Source organism: Emydura macquarii, unplaced genomic scaffold, assembly GCF_026122565.2.
Source record: "Emydura macquarii macquarii isolate MOO-44397 ecotype Brisbane River unplaced genomic scaffold, CSIRO-AGI_Emac_v2 contig_968, whole genome shotgun sequence".
NCBI lineage: Eukaryota > Metazoa > Chordata > Testudines > Chelidae > Emydura > Emydura macquarii.
In genome coordinates this window covers 8182284-8202851 of record NW_027131105.1, presented here as the reverse complement: position 1 = coordinate 8202851, position 20568 = coordinate 8182284, and the positions used below count along the sequence as shown (strand labels likewise).

At 55.3% G+C, this 20568-nt stretch overlaps 1 protein-coding gene across 1 annotated transcript; it reads right to left on the bottom strand.

Moving 5' to 3' along the window:
* Positions 1 to 57: 57 nt before the first annotated feature.
* CNIH2 (cornichon family AMPA receptor auxiliary protein 2) lies at positions 58 to 16117 on the bottom strand. Its single transcript, XM_067544141.1, has 6 exons — positions 15490 to 16117; positions 10183 to 10251; positions 2939 to 2986; positions 1979 to 2091; positions 1574 to 1717; positions 58 to 1340 (listed from the first exon to the last, which is right to left on the bottom strand). The coding sequence occupies exons 1-6, from the start codon at positions 16048 to 16050 to the stop codon at positions 1313 to 1315; spliced, it is 963 nt and encodes a 320-aa protein (XP_067400242.1). The 5' UTR covers positions 16051 to 16117; the 3' UTR covers positions 58 to 1312.
* Positions 16118 to 20568: the final 4451 nt, after the last annotated feature.

Sequence of the window (20568 nt, the reverse complement as noted above, 5' to 3'; positions counted from 1 at the left end):
AATGCTCCCTGCTGGCCCCATGGCTCAGTTACAGACACCAGAAGGGTGATGGGTTGTTTTTTTTTTTGCAAGTTTTTATTCAGCCACAAAGTTGAGGATTTTGTATCCAGTGTTTCTTTTTTTACACAAATGCCCCGTGGGGGGGGGAGGCAATGGGAAGGGATTCCCCCATACACTGTGGATGGCTCTAGCACCTGGGTCCCTTTCTCTCCCGGTCTGACTCCAGGTGGGGTGGGGTGGAATCCCCTCCCTCCAAAACCAGGGGCCTCTTCCCCAACACCACCAGCACCGAGCCCTGAACAGCTCCCCAAATGGGATACACAGGGACCTCAGGCCAGATAACAGGGCACCCACCCCACACACAGGGGCCCCCCACCCCAATGGCCCAAACTTGAGTGCCCCCCAAAAAATCCTCCCCCAATTTGGCAATGAGAAGGTAGATTGGGGGGCCCTGACATTTTAGGGGGGAGCTGGTGGGTGTGTCATTGTTCAGCCTTGACCCCTTTCCCCTCAGGGTCTATTTAAGGCATCCCCTGAACCCCCAGCCCCCTCATCCAGACAATAACTCCTGCTAACAAATTCAACATCACAGCCACACAGAAATACCCTGCCACGCCCTGGGGTGTGTGGGGTTTGGGCCAACCCTGGGGTTTGGGTGGGGGGGGGGCAGGGGTTGTTCCCCACAGGGTGTGGGGAGCTCCTGGGTGGGTCACACCCCCTGGATTAGATAATCCGCCCAGATGTAAATGTGTCAAATAGAATAGCCTCCCTGGCCCAGTGCTGGGGACACCAACCCTGACCCCCTTGCGTTATAATGACACTGCAGGGGAGGAGTAGCCAGCTCACCTACCCCCTAAGAGGCAGGGTGCCCCCTCCTCCTCCCTTCCCCCCCCAACAGAAAGACTCACAAAGGGGAGTGCTGGGGGGCTCATCCTGCCCCAGCTGCGTTGGGGGCTCCAGCGCTGGCCGCGATCACAGAGGTGGGGAAGGTATGGCTGGGAGGAGATGCTCTCCCCCTCTCACAGGTGCTGCAGATACGAGGGGGCAGCAGGGTTTACTGAGTCACTCAAAACGTGGGGCGGCCCTAGTACGGGGAGGCCCAACATCTGATCCTGCGAGTTGTCCAACGATGGTGCAGAGCCTCAAATGCGTGGGGGGCGGAGCATCAGGCCCACGGGGGTGTTGGATTTTCAGGGGCCCCCCCATGTTCCCAGCATCTCTTGTGCTCTCCTAGAAACAGCTGGTTGGGGGTGAACCCAGGAGTCCAGGAGCAGCCATTGACGCAATTGTGGGGGCCCCCCACTCAGTCCTCTTAGAAACTCACCAAAGTATAAACCATACTGGGGAGAGAAAGAGAAAGAGACACCCTGACATGCTGCAACATAAACGGGGCTGCAAGTCAGGAGTGAGGGGCTCAGCGCCGGGTACACAGCCCTGCACCCCACCCCAGGGGCAGCTGGATCTCAGTATTGGGTGAGGGACCCCTGTATAAATGGCCTTGGCCCCCCCGCGAGGAGGCTGCATCTCAGCGCTGGGTAAAGACTCCCCAGCCAGAGGCTGTGTGGGGCGCTACCTGTACAAATAGTAGAAGAAGGACAGCAGATAGAAGGCCAGTTTGCACCACGACTCCTTCTGGCAGTAGTTGAGGATGTCAGCGTTCATGATGGAGACGGCATCGTACATCACCTCGGACCCGTCGGCCGGGCGGTGGAAGTACCTAGGGGACAATGGAGCAGGGGCTCAGACAACATCTTGGTCCTCCCAGCCCCACGTGCAAGGGGGTTTCCTCTAGAACGTGTGGCGTCCGGATGCCCGCTATCCCAGCCACACACACAGCTCGGCTGGTCGCCCTCAGGCCCGACCCACGGCCCCCTGCTATCCCAGCTCTGCCCGTGTGCCCCAGTCCTGACCGGCTGCCCCCAGGTGCTGCACTCCTCCCCTCCCAGGCTGCCCTCTCTCAGGGCGCAGAGCCACTCACCTCCAGAGGTGGTAAAAGAGCAGAGGGATGTTGAGGCCTAAGGTGACCCATTCAGCTGCACACAGGAACATGAGGCAGAAGAGCCCGTGGATGGAGTATTCAGGGACCACGAGCTGGAAGGGAGAGCAGGCCATGGTCAGTGGGGAACAGAACCCAGGAGTCCTGGCTCCCAGATTCAGTGGGGGGTGGATGCTCCCAGCAATGTGCTCCTCCTGCCGGAGCCCCATTAGTATTCCCCAGAGCCAGAGGCTTTGATGTGGCCATGTCCTGGCCAGCCGCCAGCCAGGCAGAAATAATCCAGGAGTATTCTCAAACCAGAATGCCAAGCAACACCCAACAGGGACACCTCCCCCCTCAGGAGTGCCAGCTCCTATCTGGCCCCAGGGTGGGGGAACTGGCTGGCTCAGGGTAGTGGGGAATAGGATATGGGGCCCTTCCCTTCAGGGGGGCCAGCTCTGATCTGGCCCTAAGGCAGGTGGGGGAGGCGGAGCTAAGGAGTGAAGGTTCAGGGGGCCTGTGGGGAAAGGTGGGGGGGTTGTGGGGAGAAGGTGCAGGGAGCCTAGGAAGGGGAGGAGGTGCAAGTGGGCAAGAGGGTTCAGGAGGCTGTGGGGAGAGGTTTGGGGAGCTATGGGGAGGAGGTACAGGGAGCCTAGGAGGGGTGAAGGGGTTCAGGAGGCTGTGAGGAGAGGAGGGGGCCTGGGGAGAAGGTGCAGGGAGCCGAGGAGGAGGGATGGAGGTCAGAAGGCTGTGGGGGGCGGAGGGGAGGAGGAGCAGAAGTCCAGGGAGATGCGGGGGTGGCAGGTTCAGGTACTGCCAGTTGCCCCCAGGTTGGGGGTTCAGGAACTGGTCATGCACTGTTTTGGAGAATGGAGACATACAGAGCGGGGATGGGGCCACCTGGACTGGGGGCAGGAGGAACACACAGACAGGTGGGGCAGAGACAGAAACACACGGACGCACCTTTCTCAGGAGGCAGCAAATCCGCTCAATGTTTTTCAATCGCTCTCGCTGCAGGGGGGGAAAGAAACAGGGAATTAGACTCAGAGCTGGCAGAGGGGAGGGCTGAGAAAAGGGGTGGGGAGGCAGGACCAGAGAGGGGTGCTCAAGCAGGGGGAGGAGGGGCTGGGTGTCAGAGCTCCTGGTTCTATACCTGGCTCTGGGAGGGGAGTGGGGTAGGAATGTTTAAAAAAAAAAATCCATCAATGGGTGTAACCTATTTAGGAAGGATCAAGTGGGCAAAAAGGCAAGGGGAGTGTCAAAAACGGCATTGCGTGTGTCTGAGTCACAGACAGCTCAGACGCAAATGATTAGAGCCCTGCAAATCTATGGATGTCCGCTTTACATCTGCAGATGTGGATATCTGCGGGCCATTTTTGCGGATCAGATGTGGATACAAATTTTGTATCTGCGCAGAGCTCTACAAATGATCTTAAATGCTTATGGATCAATGTCCTAACAGATAAAGCAATAGATTGCGTACTAGATGGTGTCTTCTACAGACCACCAAAAACCCACTAGGGAACAGGATGACCGGCTCCTTCCACTCCTATTTATAATGTGTAAAAAGGGAATAAACAGTGTGCTCAGGAGGCTTCAATCTAAGCGAAGCTGGAGGTCTAAAATGTCCTTAGAATTGCTATATATTATAGATTACAATTATAAATGACAATTTCCTAACTCAGAGTGTTGCATCCAACATGAGGGAATTCTATATTAGATCTCATCTTGACAGATAAAGAGGAATTGATCACGGAACTAAACATTTGTTACTGTTTAGGTGCAAGTGATCATGATTTGATCACATTTGTTATGTGCAAACCAAATAAAGTCCAAACCAGGGATATATTAACTTGTGCTTTAAAAGGTCCAGTTTCACAAGGCTGAAAGCAAATCAGCTGGGAGGAAGAATTTAACCAGAAAAATGTAAATGATAATTAGGAATTGTTTAAGAACATTTTACTAGAAGCCCAAAAAGCCATAATCAAGAAAGAACCCACCTATCTTAGAGATGAAGTGAGGGCAGCTGTGCAATAAATGAGATAAACAGACAGAAACTGATACACACAAATGGGAGAAAGGGGAAGTCAATAGCAATTAATATAAATCAGAAGCTAGGATTTATAGAAAATGTATAAGGGAAGCAAAAGGACACAAGGAGTGATATCTGGCCAGCAGAGTTAAGGACAATGAGAAGGAAGTTTTTCAAGTATATTAAGAACTAATAACAATGGCATTGGTCCATTATTAGACGGGAATGGCAGACTTGTCATTAATAACGTAGAAAAGGCAGAAGTATTCAATAAATATTTCTGTTCTGTATTTGAGAAAAAGCCAGATGACGTGTTCATATCATATGATGATGATGAAGAAATACTTTCCATTCCATTAGTAATTCAGGAGGCCGCTAAACAGCACCTACCAAAGGTAGACATTTCTTCATCTGCAAGTCCAGATAACTTGCATCCAAGTGTTTTAAAAGAGCTGACCAAGGAGCTCTCTGGACCATTACTGTTGATTTTTCAATAAGCTTTCGAACACTGGGGAAGTTTCAGAGGACTGGGAGAATGCTAATGTTGTGCCAATATTTAAAAAGGATATACAGGATGTACCTGAGTAATTATAGGCTTGTCAGCCTGACATCAATCTCAGGCAAGATGCGGGGCAGCCAATAAGATGGGACTCCGTTAATAAAGAATTATAGAGGTTTGATATAATTAATGCCAATCAACATGGGTTTATGGAAAATAGATTCTGTCAAACCCACCTGATATATTGTTTGATGAGAATCCAAGTTTGGTTGATAAAGGTAATAAAGCTGATGTAATAGCTTTAGCATTTGACTTGGTACTGCATGACATCGTGATTAAAAAGCTTGAACAATACAAAATCAACATGGTGCACATTAAGTGGATTAACACTTGCTAACCGCTAGGTCTCAAAATGTAACTGTACACGGGGAATCGTCACTGAAAGGGTGTGTTTCTAGTGGGGTCCCAAAGGAGCGACTCTTGGTCCTACACTAGTTAATATTTTTATCAATGACCTGGAAGACAACATCAAATCATCCCTGAAAGTTTGCAGATGATACAAAGATTGGGAGAGTGACAAATAATGGCAACAGGTCCCTGATCCAGAGGGAGCTGGATCACTTGGGAAGCCGGGCACAAGCAAACAATATGTGTTTTAACGTGGCCAAGGGTAAACATACCCATCAAGGAACAAAGAATGCAGGCCATGCATTCAGAGACAGAGGGACTATCCTGTGATGCAGCAACCCTGCAAAGGACTTGGGGGTCCTGGTGGATGATCTGCTGAATGCAAGCTCCCAAGTTTGAAGCCATGGCTAAACGGGGTAATGCAATCCTTGGATGTATATAAACAGTGAGATCTTGACGAGGAGAAGGGAAGTTCTGTTACACCCGTATGTGGCATTGCTGGAATCCTGCACCCCATTCAGGCGGCCACAATTCCAGAGGGGTGTTGATAAATTGGAGAGGGCTTGGAGAAAAGCCACAAGAACAACTAGAGATTAGAGCACAGAAGCTCAATCGGCTCCGTTTAACGAAGAGAAGGTAAAGGGGTGACTTGATCCCAGCCTGGAAGTGCCTACGCGGGGAGCAGAAATTGGAGAACAGAGCGTCAATAGGGCAGCCGAGGTCTAACAAGAGCCAAGGGCTGGATGCTGACGCTAGACAAATTCAGACTAGAGATAAAACACACATTTTTAACAGTCAAGGTAATTAACCGTTGGAACAATTTATCAAGGGCTGAGCTGGCTTCTCCATCACTGGCAACATTTAAATCAAGACTGGATGTTTTTCTAACAGATCTGCTCTAGTGCAACCAGGATCTCATAGACTCTAAGGCCAGAAGGGACCATTGTGATCATCTAGTCTGACCTCCTGCACAACGCAGGCCACAGAACCTCACCCATCCACTCCTGTAACAGACCCCTGACCTATGACTGAGTTATTAAAGTCCTCAAGTCATGGTTTAAAGACTTCAAGGTACAGAGAATCCACCAGCAAGTGACCCATGCCCCATGCTACAGAGGAAGGTGAAAAAATCCCAGAGCCTTTGCCAATCTGCCCTGGGGGAAAATTCCTTCTTGACCCTAAATATGGCGATCAGCTAAACCCTGAGCATGTGGGAAAGACTCACCAGCCAGACACCCACAAAAGAATTCTCTGTAGTAACTCAAAACCCACCTCATCTAACATCCCTTCACAGGCTATTGGCATACCTACCACCAGCAGTCAAAGATCAGTCAATTGTCAAACTAGCCTGGCCCATCATGCCATCCCTTCCATACATTTATCAAGCTCAGTTTTGAAGCCAGCTAGGTTTTTTCCATCATGGAAAAAATCCATTCATGGAAATCCTCTGGCCAGTGTCACACAATCATGGCAATGTAGGGCTGGAATGGACCTAACAAAGTCGTTTAGGCCACCCACTGGCACTGAGGCAGAACCAAGTAAACCTGGCTTATCCCTGCCAGCCATTTGTCCAACCTGTTCTTAAAAACCTTCACAGCCTCCCTAAGTAACCTCCCTATTCCAGTGCTTTACTATCCTATAATTAGACCCTGGAACAGTTATACAGAAGGACAGACTAGATGATCACAATTGTCCCTTCTGGCTTTATAATCTAGGAATTTTGTGGTGAGAGCAGGGGGTTGGGGAAGACAGGATCCAGAACTCCTGGGTTCTATTCCCAGCTTTGGGAGGGGAATGAGGTTTAGTGGCGGCAGAGGATGTACATGGATACCCGCTCTGGGAATTAGCTTTGGGTGTTGGGGTCTTGCTGGAGCTGGGATCAGGGGTGGATATGGGGCAAGAAGCCACAAAGACACCTCATTGCCCTTATATAGGCAAAACAAAGATGGAGCCCAAATCCCAGGGCTTCTGGGACCCCACTTCCTTCCCCCCAAACCCTAGAGAGGGTTCAGGCTCCATCAGTCGCACCACCATCTGAGACATTGTGTGCCCTAAAGCTTGTACAATACACAAGTCAAGGGTTTTGTAAGACCCTAGACAGTGAGACTAGACCCTACACAAACACAGACAAGACCCTACATAAACACCAGACACTAAATCCCAGACAAACACAAACCCTGGACCCAACACAGCTTAAGAGAAGCGGCTCTGCTTGTGTTCCCATGAGGGGAAAGGGATCGTTTACGTTTCCAATTTCTGCATTGTGAACTCCAAGTCGAGTGGGGCTCCAAAATCATGAGGCTGGCTTTCAAATCATGTGCCACTGGGCTTGTGTTTATTGGCTCAGTGCCTGCGAAGTGACCTCCAGGATGCAGATCCCAGCTTCCTCCCACAAGGGAGAGAAACTTGCCGGGGGTTTACATAAGAATGTTACGAGTCACAAAAGATCCCAGGACTCTGGGAGCTGGGGATTTAAGGGCAAGTCTACTCTGCAATAAAACACACACGGCTGGCCTGTGCCAGCTGACTCAGGCTGGCGAGGCTCGGGCTGGGGCTATAAAATTGCAGTGTTGATGTTTGGGCTGGGGTCGGTGCCTGGGATCTGGGACCGGGTGAGGAGGGAGGGAGCCCCATACGCCTTAGGCAGCTGCCAGGGGCCAGCCCAGGTGTTCTGTTGCAGTGTAGATATACCCCAAGACACCAAATATCACCATCAAACCTGACACCAGGAAACATAGGGGTTCTAATGGCAGCCTCTTCCCACCAAGACTCAGCCTGGAAACCCTGCCGGTGCCTGTGTACTGACCCGCAGCTCCTGCTATCCAGACTTGGGCTCCCCACACATTGTGCTCGGGGAGAGGGGAGGGGAGGTCCTGCCTTGAACAAGAAGAGACTTGAGCTTCATTTTGGGGGACTGAAGCCTCAGTGTCTCTGTCTCTGCCCTTTTCCCACCCAGCGAACCCCAAAACCTGGCTGGATCAGTAACAGGAAAGAGAAACTTACAAGCAAGACTCACACAGCGAGTGCCTCCGGCCTGCTCACCCCCTATTCCTTCCTGAGCACAGCCAGCCCCCAGATCCCACCCCTCACCTCGACCCCCTCCTGGGCACAGCCAGCCCCCAGAACCCACCCCCCCATCAATTTCCCCAGCTCCTCCTTCCCCCTCTCCCATCCCCACCGGCCCAGATCTCAGTTCCCCTGCAGTAAATCCAGTCACCCAGCAACAGCAATGGGGCTGGGGACAGATTCAGAGCTTATTTGCCCTGAGTAAATCCAAAGTCATGTTCTGACTGCAGTGGGGTCAGGGCCGGATTCTGGTATCAACTATGAAGTGAGGTTACTCCAGGACTCAAATGGCAATTAATAGAATTTGGGTGACAGGGGGATTTAGTGGGGAAGGGGAGGCTGGGAGCCAGGACTCCTGGATTCTATTTCTCTTTCTTGTCCCTACTCATTGCATGACCCTGATCCAGTCCCTCTCCCATCTGTGCCTCAGTTTCCCATCAGTGAGCCAGATGCTGCCAGTGAGAAGGGAGGTGGTTGACCCCAGGGCTCCGGGCTGCGCAGACAGGGAGAGGAGTTATTCCTTAGCCTGGCCCAGGCACAGCCGGGTGCCCTTCCATTGTGCATGGGCTGGGCAGAGTCAATCCCAGTAACCTGAGGGGCAGGGGAGTGTGAGGGGTCCCTCACACCAGGAGCTGCAGCTGGGGCCATCACTCACCCTCAGTTTCCCTAAATATAAATAGTTCAGTGTGACCTGAATTCCTCTCCCAGCAACTCGCAGGCAGCCCCCAGAGCTCCCCTCCCCAACCCCCAAAGTCTCAGGATGCCTGGGTTCTATCTCCTGCTTGGGGAGGGGAGGGAAGTATAGGCCAGCGCTTCTCAACCTTTTAGGGTTTAGGACCCATTGGTAAATGTTTATGGCCTGTCATGACCCAGTCAGTAGTCTGGGGGTGGAGGCCCTGGGGTGGTTTTGGTCCCTGCCCAGCTCTCACCCACAACGGCGGCTCCTGCAGCTCCTGTGCTGTGGGGCTGGCTGGGCGTGGCAGCCTCCAGGGTCGCAGTGCCATGCTGGTGTGGCCGTGACCCCGACTGGGCCAAATGTGAGAGTGGAGTTGTGACCTGGTTCGCGAGGTGGCCAGGCCCCTCCCCACAGGCAACCCACCCAGTGTGCGGCACTGGGACTCTAGAGGCTGCTGTGCCTGGAGCAGGGAGGCGAGCTCCGCCGGCCCCATGGGACAGGAGCCACCGCAGGACCCTTTGAGACAGTCTGGCGGCCCCATTTTGGGTCCTGAGCCACGGCTTGAGAAACCTGGTCTCATGGGAGTGAGCAGGGGGAGGAGGGAGAGTCAGGACGCCTGGGTTCCACCCTTGGCTCTGGGTGGGGAGCAGGGTCCTATCCACAGCTCTGCCATTGACTCACTGTGACCCATGGCAAGCCCCTTCCCCGCTCAAGGCCCCAGGTCGCTACTATTCCCCCCATGCCGCTGGGGGAGCAGCCGTTGGGTGACGCTCCTCAACCCTCTCCCCAGAGAACCACAGCCGTTCCCCTGAACCCACCCCCACCTCGAGTGATAGCAGGGGGTTGGAGGCTGGGACTGAAGAGTATTGGCTGAGTCTGGGGGGGACAGGACCCAGGGCTGTGGGTTGGGATTGAGGGGCAGTGGCACAGCTGGTGGGGGGCCCAGGGCTGGGATAACAGAGGTCTGCGGGTCGGGACTGAGGGGCACTAGCGCTGAGAGCTGTTTCTGACTCACGGATGCAGCTGGCAAGCAGTGGGGTTGGGCCAGGGGAGCGGGGCATGGGGCACTGGGGAGGGAAAGGAAGAGAGATGGGTTGGAGGGGTGGGGGAGCCTTTTGAAATCCCTGCCCCAGAGTGGCGCTGACACCCCCCGGCAGCCTCCCTCCAGGGCCTGATGGAAACTTTGGGACTTTCAGAAAAAAAAAATTGACTGACACAAACCTTAGCGCAGCATGGCCAGCAGGAGAGAACCCAGGAGTCCTGGCTCCCAGCCTCCCCCGGCTCTAACCCACCAGACCCCACTCCCCTCCCCGAGCTCAGACAGAACCCAGGAGTCTGGGATCCCGAATCCAGACACCGTCCGTCGCTCATTTAGGGGAGAGGATGGTTGAGTGGACACCACAGTTAAAAAAAAATAGGAATGACAAGGGCAACATCGCAGCGGGACAGCAGTGGGTCAAGGGGAGGGTCGGACACAGATGGACACAGAGACAGACACACCTCTCCCACCACATCTATTGACTTACTGCCCTCGCCGGGTTCCCCTGGTCAATGGGATTCTTGAAGTCTGTGCGCAGCTCGTCAAAGGCGATGATCTGTAGCAGGAGAGCAGGGTAAGAGGCAGCCCCAGAGACAGACAGATCCTCCCTGCCCAGCCCAGGGACCTGGCTGAGTCAGGGATGGCACATGCTTGGGGGGCTTGTATCCAGGGATCCCTCACCCAGTGCTGAGATGCAGCTGCCTCTGGGGTGGGGCGCAGGGGCAGTTTATATAGGGATTCCTCTCCCGACCTTCCCATGGGGGCTCCCCCATTCATTGAGTGAGGGGCAGGGAGTTCCCAGGAGGGCCCCCTCTCCCCCCCTATGGGAAGCAGGGCTTGAGGCTCACACAGGCCCATAGCTGGGTTGCCTGAGAGCATGATCACCTGAGCAGTGCCTGGCCCCACTCCACACATGCTCATTTACATATGCAAATCAGACCCCATCCTGCCAATTTGCAGAGGGCAGTGAGGGAGACCTCGACTGAGGGCTGTTGAAACCACAGAGGAGCATCTGCCAGCCCCACCCAGTGGGGCAGAACGTCCTCTGGGGCCAACCAGCTGGACCCCCTCCCTTCCCAGCTCCCTATTCTGTCATCCTTCCTCGCTGGCCCCAGGGCAGAGAATGGGACATGGGGCCTTCCCCTCTAGGGGGTGCTGGCTCCTGTCTAGCCCCAGGGCTGGGGGACTGGCTGGCTCATGGATAGATGAGGATGGGGAGGAACAGACAAACCCTTTCCTGCTAACATTCACTGCTTGATAAATCCCTCAGAGGAGACAAAGCCGACAGGAATTCACCAGTCTCAGCCGCTTTGCGCTTCCATATCGATAACAAAAATACCAGTGATCAGAGCGGGCACCCTGGCTCCAGCCCCCCCTGCTTTAACCACTAGACCTCATTCCCCTAGCAGAGCTGAGATAGAACCCAGGAGTCCTGGCTCCCATTTCCCCTGAACCTGAACCTGCATCTGCCCCCTGAGGAGCCTGAATCCATCCTCCCCCGAGAGTCACCAGGGAAGTTAGCTCCCAGCAGGATGTGGAGGGACCCAGCTTCCCTTGGGGTTCAGCTCCCTCCCCCAACGCCACATGGCTTTGCCTGGTCTCCTGCCAGCACAGCCGGCTCCAGAACAGCCAGCCCCGGAGCCCCAGCCAAATGGGGTGACTCAGCCACCGCCTCCCCATCCTCCGGGGGCTGGGACAGATCCGGTGTGAGACAGCGGGGGGGGGGGGGGTCCTCATAACGAGCCCCGCACCCGGCTCAGAGCTGACACCCATCAGAGGGGAAGTGGCTTGTGTCACTAGTCAGAGCCCCATCCTGCTGCCATGGTCGCCAGCATGTGTGTCTGGGGGATTCATGGCCCCCTCCAGAGTCCCCCGGTTGGTCCCCCTAGCGCCACATTCCAGCAGCAGCAGCATGTCTAGGGCCATCCACTCAAGCCCAATCCCAGCCCCCAGAGCCTCTTGGCTCCTGCCCCAGCCATTCCTGTCACTAGTTTGTGGGTTCTCAGAGCAGAGACCCACCGCCAGGGTAATGGGCTGAGCCATACAGCTCTGCCGGTGCCCCTCAATCCTGACCCGCAGTCCCCTGCCAGCCCAGCCCTGGGCTCCTTGCCAGTCATAGTCAGATCTGAGCTGCACTTGGTACCTGTCAAAGCAACAATGAAGGCCACAGGCGCCTGTCGCAGTTGCTTAGCAACCCTCACACGCGGCTCCTTTGCTTGGCAGGGGAGGGATTCCGCTCCAGCACCCTCCCCCCACAACTTGAGCCCTGGAACAGCCTGTCAGCTGGGGGGGAGCAGGCAGGGAGGGAGGGATGGGGTAATGGGGTGGCTGGCTGAACCGTTTAGCTGCTGCTCCTGTGACGAGGTACCTGCCCCATAAGGAATGAAGCTGAGACCTTGCAAATTCGCCTCACACACTGGCCCCTAGACAAGATCCAACACTCCAGCTTGTGCTGGGTCAGCCATAAATTGGTGACAGACAGGTGACTGTGGGGGAGATTAGGGGTCAGTGTATGCTGGGGGGAAGGAAGCCCAGGGCTGGGATAGCAGGGATTATGGGGCACTGGAAGAGCTGGGGAGTTGTGGGTCAGGATTGAGGGGTACCAGCAGAGCAGAGGGCTACGGGTCAGGATTGAGGGGTACCAACTGAACTGGGGGGGGCTGCAGGTTAGGACTGAGGGACACCGGCAGGGGTGGGTGGTTGTGAGTCAGGATTGAGATGCATTGGCTTTGCACTGCTACAAACTCCATCCCCTCCCCTCCATTTCCCATGCTTGGTCCCCGTGGGAGCTGGGGTGAGAAATGTCCCTGGGGGCAGTGGGAGCCCAGCAGGGGCCTGGTCATTGCCAGACTGGAGACACCCCTCCCTGGCCCATCAATGCCCCACAATCCGGGCCTGGCTGGGGATGGTGCGTCCCTGACGCCCCCGCGCCCAGCACCTGCCCAGAACGGGAGAAAGAGAAACCAGCACACGACCCGCCTGCCATTGGCCGCCTGGGAGCTGGTCGCCAGGGTAACGCGATGGTTTCCAGCGGGAGGGGGGCAGTGGGCGGGAGGAACTTTCCCTGCAGCTCCAAGGGGTCCAGCACCATGATCCCTGATCACCTAGGTCCCCCAATCACCTGAGGCCCCAATCACCTGCGTCCTGAGTCCCCCAATACCAGTCACCTGAGTCCCTCGTTCGCCTGGGTCCCCCAACCTGATCCTCTGGGTCCCCCGATCCCAGTCTCCTGGATTCTGAGCCTGGGGAAGGGCAGGATCAGGGCTCCATTGCTGGTGGATACAGCCAGTCCGGAGCAGTGGTTATCAGCCCGCGGGCCACTTGCAACACAACCAGCACAGAGCTGCGATTCGTGTGCCATCCTCAGGGCCATACAGGTAGTATATGTAATGTGTGCATGCGGCCCACATAACACACAGAGAGCTGCATATGCGGCCCACAATGGTAAATAGGTTGAGAACCACTGAGCCAGAGCAATTCACCCCTTCTATTCAGAGCAGGGAACCTGGCTGGCGGAGCTCCCTGCTGACGAGAGGGCCTTTTACTACAGGGAGCTGGGCAGGATGCAGGGGCCAGCAGGGGGTGCTGTGAGCCCGGGAGGGGGACAGGTCAGGAGGCTCAGTTGGGAGCGCTGTGCTGCAGGGAGCAGGACAGGACAAAACCCTGACACATCAGGGGCTCTGGTCACATTCTGTTTGGTAAATTCCCTTGCGCTTCTGACTGGAGCTGAAATTTTTCATCAGACAGTTTCTTGATAAAATGCCATTTCTGTCAAAACCAGAATGTCCTGTTGGCACGTTCCTGGAATAAAAAGCTTTGGCCTTTGGTTTTGAAATGACTTTTCAGAACAAAATTCATTGTTTTTTATATAGAAAAACATTAAAAGTTGAACAAGATCAAAATGGGAACAAGACACTTCCATTAAGCCCAAATGACATGTTTTTTGGAGTTTCCTTTTGTGGAAAATTTCAAAATATTTAGCTTTTGTTCCAAATAAAATGTTGAATTTGTGGAATTTCCCATGAAACAGGAAATGCAGCTCACACCCAGCCCTACTGCTGTGTCCTCCTAGGGCTCTCTTCAGACACAGGATTCTGCTTCACTTCCTGTCCTAAACTACTGTGTGACATGTCCTGTTATCACAGCCCCCAGAGGCAGCTGCATCTCAGTACCAGGCAAGCGATTGCTGTATAAAGCACCCCGCCCCAGAGGTGGTGGCATCTCAGTGCCAGGGGAGGAATCCCAGTACAAACAGCCCCCAGCCGGCAGCTCCCAGGACCACCTGGATCATTTCTGCTAGGAACGGACCCCTCTTGCCAAGGGTCAGGAATGGTCCCTGTTTCAAATGCACCCTGTGCCCCCAAAACTGCTGGTGCCCCTCACTCCTGACTGTAGCCCCCTCCTATCCCAGCTCTGGGCTTCCCACAATCCTGCTGGTGCCCATCACTCCCAGCACACACACATTTTCAGCCCATTGCCCCAGACAGCTGTGGTTGGAGCCCTCCCATAGCAGGGGCAGGTGACAAAGCAGATGGGCACTGTGGGGGTGTAGGGAGGGGGACGGCACAGCTCTACTGTGATGTCCATGGGGATGGGGTTGGGAGAAGAAGGCCTCCCATCAATCAGTGATCTGGGAAACAGGAGAGACAGGCCCAGGTTGTCTTATGCAGTGGAAGCCAAGGAGCCTCAGAGCCAGACAGACCAGAGTGTCCATGGGGGGGAGCCCAGGGCTGGGAGAGCAGGGGGCTGCGGGTGGGAACTAAGGGCACCAAGGCTATGGTGGCAGTGGGGCTGCAAGTCAGGGTTGAGGGGCACTGGTGGAACTGGGGGGGTGCAGGGATGGCAAGGCCCCACTGGGAGCGAGGGGGAGACCTCGCTCCCAGAACCCGAGGAGTTAAACCCACCACCCAGTTATTGATACCCAGAGCCCATCTTGTAAACAGATGTAGTTCCCATGGCAACCAGTGCCAGGTTCCCTAGTTACGGCTGGGAGAGAAGGGGGGCTTCATCCCAGGGAGCCCGGGATGTGCAGCAGCCCTGGAACAAAGGGAGGGGGGAAGCGACCCAGCAGAGGAGAATTTGGGGGATGGGGGAATCCTGCACGGGAGGGGGTTGGGAGAGAGAGATCCAGCTGGGGGGAGGGGGAGGCTTTGGTGAAGACGCGGTCGGGAGGGGGGTGGAAGGCAGTGGGGGAGTTCCAGGGGAGCGCATGGTTTGGGGGGCAGCACAGGCAGAGCCCCCCATCGCTGGGTTTCTTAACTACGTTGGCTCCATCCCCCTCTTCCCCCCCGCCCCCCAGGGACCGACCAGCCCCAGTCCGGCCCTGCGCCTCCCACCAGCCCAGTCTCCGGAGCAACCCCCAAACTGGTCCCGGCCGTCACCACCAGCCCCCGTGCAGGGGCCCTGCGGGATGGGCAGAAGGGGAGCCTGGAGATGGGGGGTGATGGGAACTGGGGCTGGGAAGGATGTTGGGGGGGGGGGGCAGAGGGGAATTTTCTTTGTCTCTTTTATTGCAGAATTACTATTATTATTATTTCAAGCAGAGAGGCGGGGACAGACCGTCAGCCAGGGACAGAGAGACGCGGGGGGAGCAAGTAGCGAGACCAGCCCGAACCCCGGAAAGGGGGCAGAATGAATGGGGTGAATCCCCCCCCGCCCGATCGCTGGGGGCTCTGCCTAGGACTCAGGAGAGAAGACGCCTGGACCGGGACACGGATGCGACCCCCCGAGGCTCCCACACGCCCAGCCCAGAGCGCCCGAACCCCTTCTCCCGCCCCCAACGCCCCGCACTCACATGCCAGATGACGAAGAAGATGAGCGAGGCGCACAGCACCAGGGTGAGCATGTAGCAGAAGGCGGCGAAGGTGAACGCCATGGTGCCAGGACGCCTGGGTCCCTCCGAGCCCGTCCGGCGGGGGGTCTCAGCCCCTGCGGCGGCCCATGAGCTCGGGGCGCCGCCGTGGAATATCGGGAGGAGCCGCCCGCCTAGGAGCGCTGCGGAGCCCGGGCCCCCATCGCTCCGGGACCCGCCTCCGTTCCGCTCAGCTCCCTGCTCCGGTCCTCGACCGGCTCCGCCGCGACTGGCAGCCCCGGCCCCCCTCGCAACGAGCCGGGAGGAGGAGCCGGGGCGCAAGCGCAACCGCGTGTGAGTGTGGCAGAGAGAGGGGTGTGAGTGTGAGACAGGGAGGGGTGAGTGTGTGAGACAGGGAGGGGGTGAATGGGAGTGAGACGGGTGTGTGAGAGGGAGGAGAGGGAGTGTGAGTGAGACGGGTGTGAGACAGGGAGAGGTGAGTGTGAGGGGGGTATGAGTGTGAGACAGGGAGGGCGTGAGACAGAGACAATGGATGGTGTGCATGGATGAGACACAGAGGTGTGTGAGAGAGACAGTGAGGGGGCGTGAATGTGTGTGAGACGGGGTGAGACAGGGAGGGATGTGAGTGAGAAGGGTGTGAGACGGATGTGAGTGGGGGCTATGAGTGTGAGACGGGAGGGTGTGAGACAATGGATGGTGTGAATGGGTGATACACGGAGGTGTGATGTGTGTGAGACCGAGTGGGAGTGAGACAGGGAGAAGGGGTGTGAGATAGGGAGGGTGAGTGTGAGTGTGAGCCAGGGAGGGGTGAGTGGACAGGGCTAGGAGTGGGAGACAGGCAGGGCGTGAGACTGAGACAATGGATGGTGTGCATGGATGAGATATGGAGGTGTGAGGTGTGTGAGACAGGGAGTGAGTGGGAGTGAGACAGACAGAGGGGGATGGTGTGAGACAGGGAGGGGTGAGTGTCTGAACTGAGGGTGAGGATGAGTGAGACAGACAGAGGGTGTGAGATGGGGAGAGGATGAGTGTGAGTGGGTGTGAGACAGACAATGGATGGTGTGCATGGGTGAGACACGGAGGTGTAGTGTGTGTGATACAAGGAGGGTGTGACTGTGAGTGAAACAGTGTGAGGCAGAGAGGATGACAATGGGGTGTGTGTGAAAGAGAGAAAGGTGTGTGTGAGATAAAGAGAGGTGGGGGGAGTGTGAGTCTGTGAGAGACAAGGAGAGATGGGGGTGCCCGAGTGAGAGATGAAGGGGCTGTGTGAGAGAGACAATGTGAGTGTTGTGTGAGGGAGCCAAGGAAGGTGTGAGTGTGCGAGAGACAGAGAGAGGGGGGGTGAGAGTATGTGTGAGGGAGAGGCTTGGTGGAGGAGTGTGTGTGAGTGAGTGTGTGATACAAAGGGTGGATGAGAGAGGATAGGAGTGTGTGTGTGTGAGAGACACACAAAGCAGGTGTGTGAGAGGTAGGGGTGTTTGAGTCTGCGAGAGAGGCTGGGGAGAGCAGTGTGAGTATGAGGGGCGAAGGAGAGACAGAAAGGGAAGGAGTGTGAGAGAGACAAAGGGTGGGAGTGAGACGGGTGTGTTTGTGTGTGAGAGAGAAGCTGGGTAGAGGAGTGAGTGAGTGTGTGATAGAGGGGGTGTCAGAGATGGAGAGAGGGGTAGGGGTGTGTGTGAGACAGAGAAGGGGTGAAAGAGAGATGGGGTACGGGGGGGTGTGTTTGTGTGAGACAGGGATGAGTGTGAGAAGGAGGGGCAGGGGGGTGAATGTGCCAGAAAAGGGAGTGTGCGTGCGTGAGACAGTGGTGTGAGTGTGTGCACAAAGGGGCTGACTTTGGAAAACCATCTCCAGGGGCGGGACATTTAATTACCTGGCTCCACATACAGTCACACACTCACTCACACACACACATCTCCATGCAGACCAGGGGCAGGTGGGTGAGGGGTGCTCTGTACTAGAGGCTCTGTGTCAGATGGGGAGAGGGGGTCTGTGCCAGATTAAGGGTGGGGTATGTGCTGCGCATGTCGGGAGGGTTCAGTGCAGGGGTCTCCCTGGTCAATGCTGCCAGGGTTTGGCCCATCCTCCCCATCGCTCACCAATAGGATCCTCTCTCCATTGTTTCATTAATTGTGTTGGGTTCCCAGGAGGGGCAGGAATGGGGGGGCTTGGAAACTTGAGAGGGGAGATCAGGTGGATCTTGTGGGGATGGCGATAGAGGGGTGGGAAGACAGAGGGTACCACAGGGGGAGGGAGTGGGGGACACTGGGATTGACATAAGGAGGAGCGGGGGGGCTGCTTTGTGGGGGGAGCTGGCTATGGGAGGTTGTGTAGCTGGTCATACGCACACAACACTCAGTCCTCCCCACACACACTCTACAGATGCTGTACACATGAACACACACTGTGTAGATCCACACGCACGTGAACATGCATACAGTGCACACCTACACACACAGTGGTAGTCTGAGCACAAGCAAACAATGGGCTGTTTAATATGGCCAGATGAAAAGTTATACCTCTAAGTACGGCAAATGTAGGCCATGCTTAAAGGACGGGGGACTCCATCCTGGGGGCAGGGATTGTGAAGAGTTGCGGGCCGTGGAAGGGGACCATGAGCTCCCAGTGTGATGTGGTGGACAAAGGGACTAATGTGATCCTAGGATATATAAGCAGGGAACTCTGGAGTAGGAGAAGAAAGGTTCTATTGCCTCCATATGTCGTGAACATTACTGGAATTTTGTATCCAGTTCTGGTGGCCCAAGTCAAGAAGGATGTTGATAAATTGGAGAGGAGGATGCAGGATCCAGAGGAAAGCCGAGAAAATGATTAAAGGATTGGAAAATGTATAGCCAGGGACTCAAGGAGTTCAGTCTATTAAGTTTAACAAAGGAAGGTTAAGGGGTGAGTTAATCACAGTCTGTAAGTGCCTACACGGGGAACAGACATTTGATAAGGGGCTCTTTGATCTCATAGACAAAGATCTAACAATAGCCCAGGGCTGGCAGTTGAAGCCGGACAAATTCAGGCTAGAAATAAGGCCCAAGTTTTTCCCAGTTGAGGGGAATTAACCATCGGAACAATTTACCAAGGCCGGGGTAGATTCTCCGTCACTGGTAAATTGAAAATCAAGAGCTGCTGTTTTTCTAAAAGCTTTGCTCCAGTTGAGCCAGGAATTCATTCAAGGCCGGCTCTTGGTCTGTTACCCAGGAGGTCAGGCCAGATGATCACCGTGGTCCCTTCCGGCCTTAGAAGCTAAAAGTGCATGTGTGCACACGTGCCCTATAAAAACCCCTGTGCTCAAAGGCACACAAGCACCTGTCTAAACATACACCTGCAACTTCACACTGCAAATGCTCATATTGTGTCTAAACACACACACACCCTTTGAAGCACCCGACACCCCCCCAATACACACACATGGCACTCTGCACATAACCCGACAAATGGATAACAGCACTACTGTGCTTGGAAACACACACACACCCTTACCCTAAGCTTCACAAATACACACCACCCTGCCCCAACAATATATACGCACATACCCTGTACATGCACACACACCCCTGCCATTTCCACAAACACACAACACCTACCGCTCCGTTTGTGTGGCAAGGCACCAGGCCTGGCCAGTCTCAGTCTCCTGGGGACGAGGAGCACCAGCAGAACTGCGGGGTGGGGAAGCACTCGGCTGGGACATCAGGGAGCAGCGCTGAGTCAGGATTGAGGGGCATTGGTTGATCGGTGTGTGGGGGCTGCGGGTTAGGGTGGAGAGGCACTGACAGAGATGGGGGCAGCTCAGTCAGAGCTGCGAGAAGGGACTGAGGGCCAGAGGCACCGTATCACAGATGAAAAGCATCAGTTAGGCCAGAAATTTCCCTTCTATGGAGATGGGGGAACTTGTCTGCAGATTTCTGGGCACGTTTTTGGATTAATTAAATATTCCTAATCCAGTGCAATTATGCGATGATTCATTTGAGCAATAATTTTAATTAGAATAAAATGTATTATTCAAGTTCTGTTTTACTTTACACCCGATGCCGGCCAGGTGGCTGCTTTCCCCTTCACAACACAGCACAGAACAGTCTGTGACTGAGAGCGAGAGCAATGCACCAGCCCCACCCAGCCTGTCTGCCAGAAGAATGGGAGCAGGGAGATGGCTGTGACCCACAGCCCCCTGCTAGCCCAGCCCTGAGCTCCCCCACCACACACATGCAGCTCCGCTGGTGCCCCTCAACCTCAGCCCACAGCTAGCCCAGCCCTGGGCTCCATCCCTCTCCCTGCACAGCTCAGCTGAGCTGATGCCCCTTAAATCTCCACTGAATGTTTGCAGGGCTCCAAACCAGGGCGCTAGAACAATGTTTATAGTGCGGATGCTGAAAGCCATTGAACAGGACGCTAAACCCTGTATATGAAGGAAGCCTGCTTCAATCCAAGAGGTGCAGCCACGCCTCTCCCCCCCCACCCCCCCAGTTCCAGCACCTCAGTGCCACATGGGGAGATAAGGCAGGTAGCTAGGGCAGGCATTTATAAATCCCTAGCCTCTCTGCATCATACCCCCCAAGCTTTAATGACATTATCACAGACTGTTTTTCCTGCCTCATTCAGGGCACGTGCTGGCCCGTCTCTGGGCCTTGCCTCATTTGGTGCAGAAGCTGGCTGGTGAGCGGTGAATGAGGCAAGGGATTGCAGGGAGAGGGAGGAGGGGCTCACTCTTAGGAGAGCTGGAGAATTGGAATCTATCCCTGCCTCTGCCACAGGTTTCCTGTGGGGCACCCGGCAAGTCACTTAAACCAAAATGCTCACCCCTGGTCACCACTTGTGTGTTCCTCATTCTCAGTGGCTAACGGGAGCCCCTGGGCTCTGGCTTGCAGAAGTGCTGACCGCAGCAACTGAATTGATAAGAGCTGAGACTGCTCTAGCCATCAGGCTGTGGGGCCTGCAGGGCTGAGTTTGCATCCTGCGTCTGCCAGGGTTGACGGGAGGCTGTGGCTGAGACACTAGCTCAGGTCCCCTCTGTAAAACAGGGATCACATCCCTCTCCTGGGAAGGTGAGTTGAA

Coding starts and splice junctions, on each gene's coding strand:
- CNIH2 (XM_067544141.1), bottom strand. CDS start 16,050: ATGCACACCATCCATTGTCTCTGTCTCACGCCCTCCCTGTCTCACACT. Junction 2,987..10,182: donor AGGGGAACCCGGCGAGGGCA/GTAAGTCAATAG, acceptor CCCCCCCTGCAG/CGAGAGCGATTGAAAAACAT. Junction 1,341..1,573: donor TTCTTCTACTATTTGTACAG/GTAGCGCCCCAC, acceptor TTCTCTCCCCAG/TATGGTTTATACTTTGGTGA.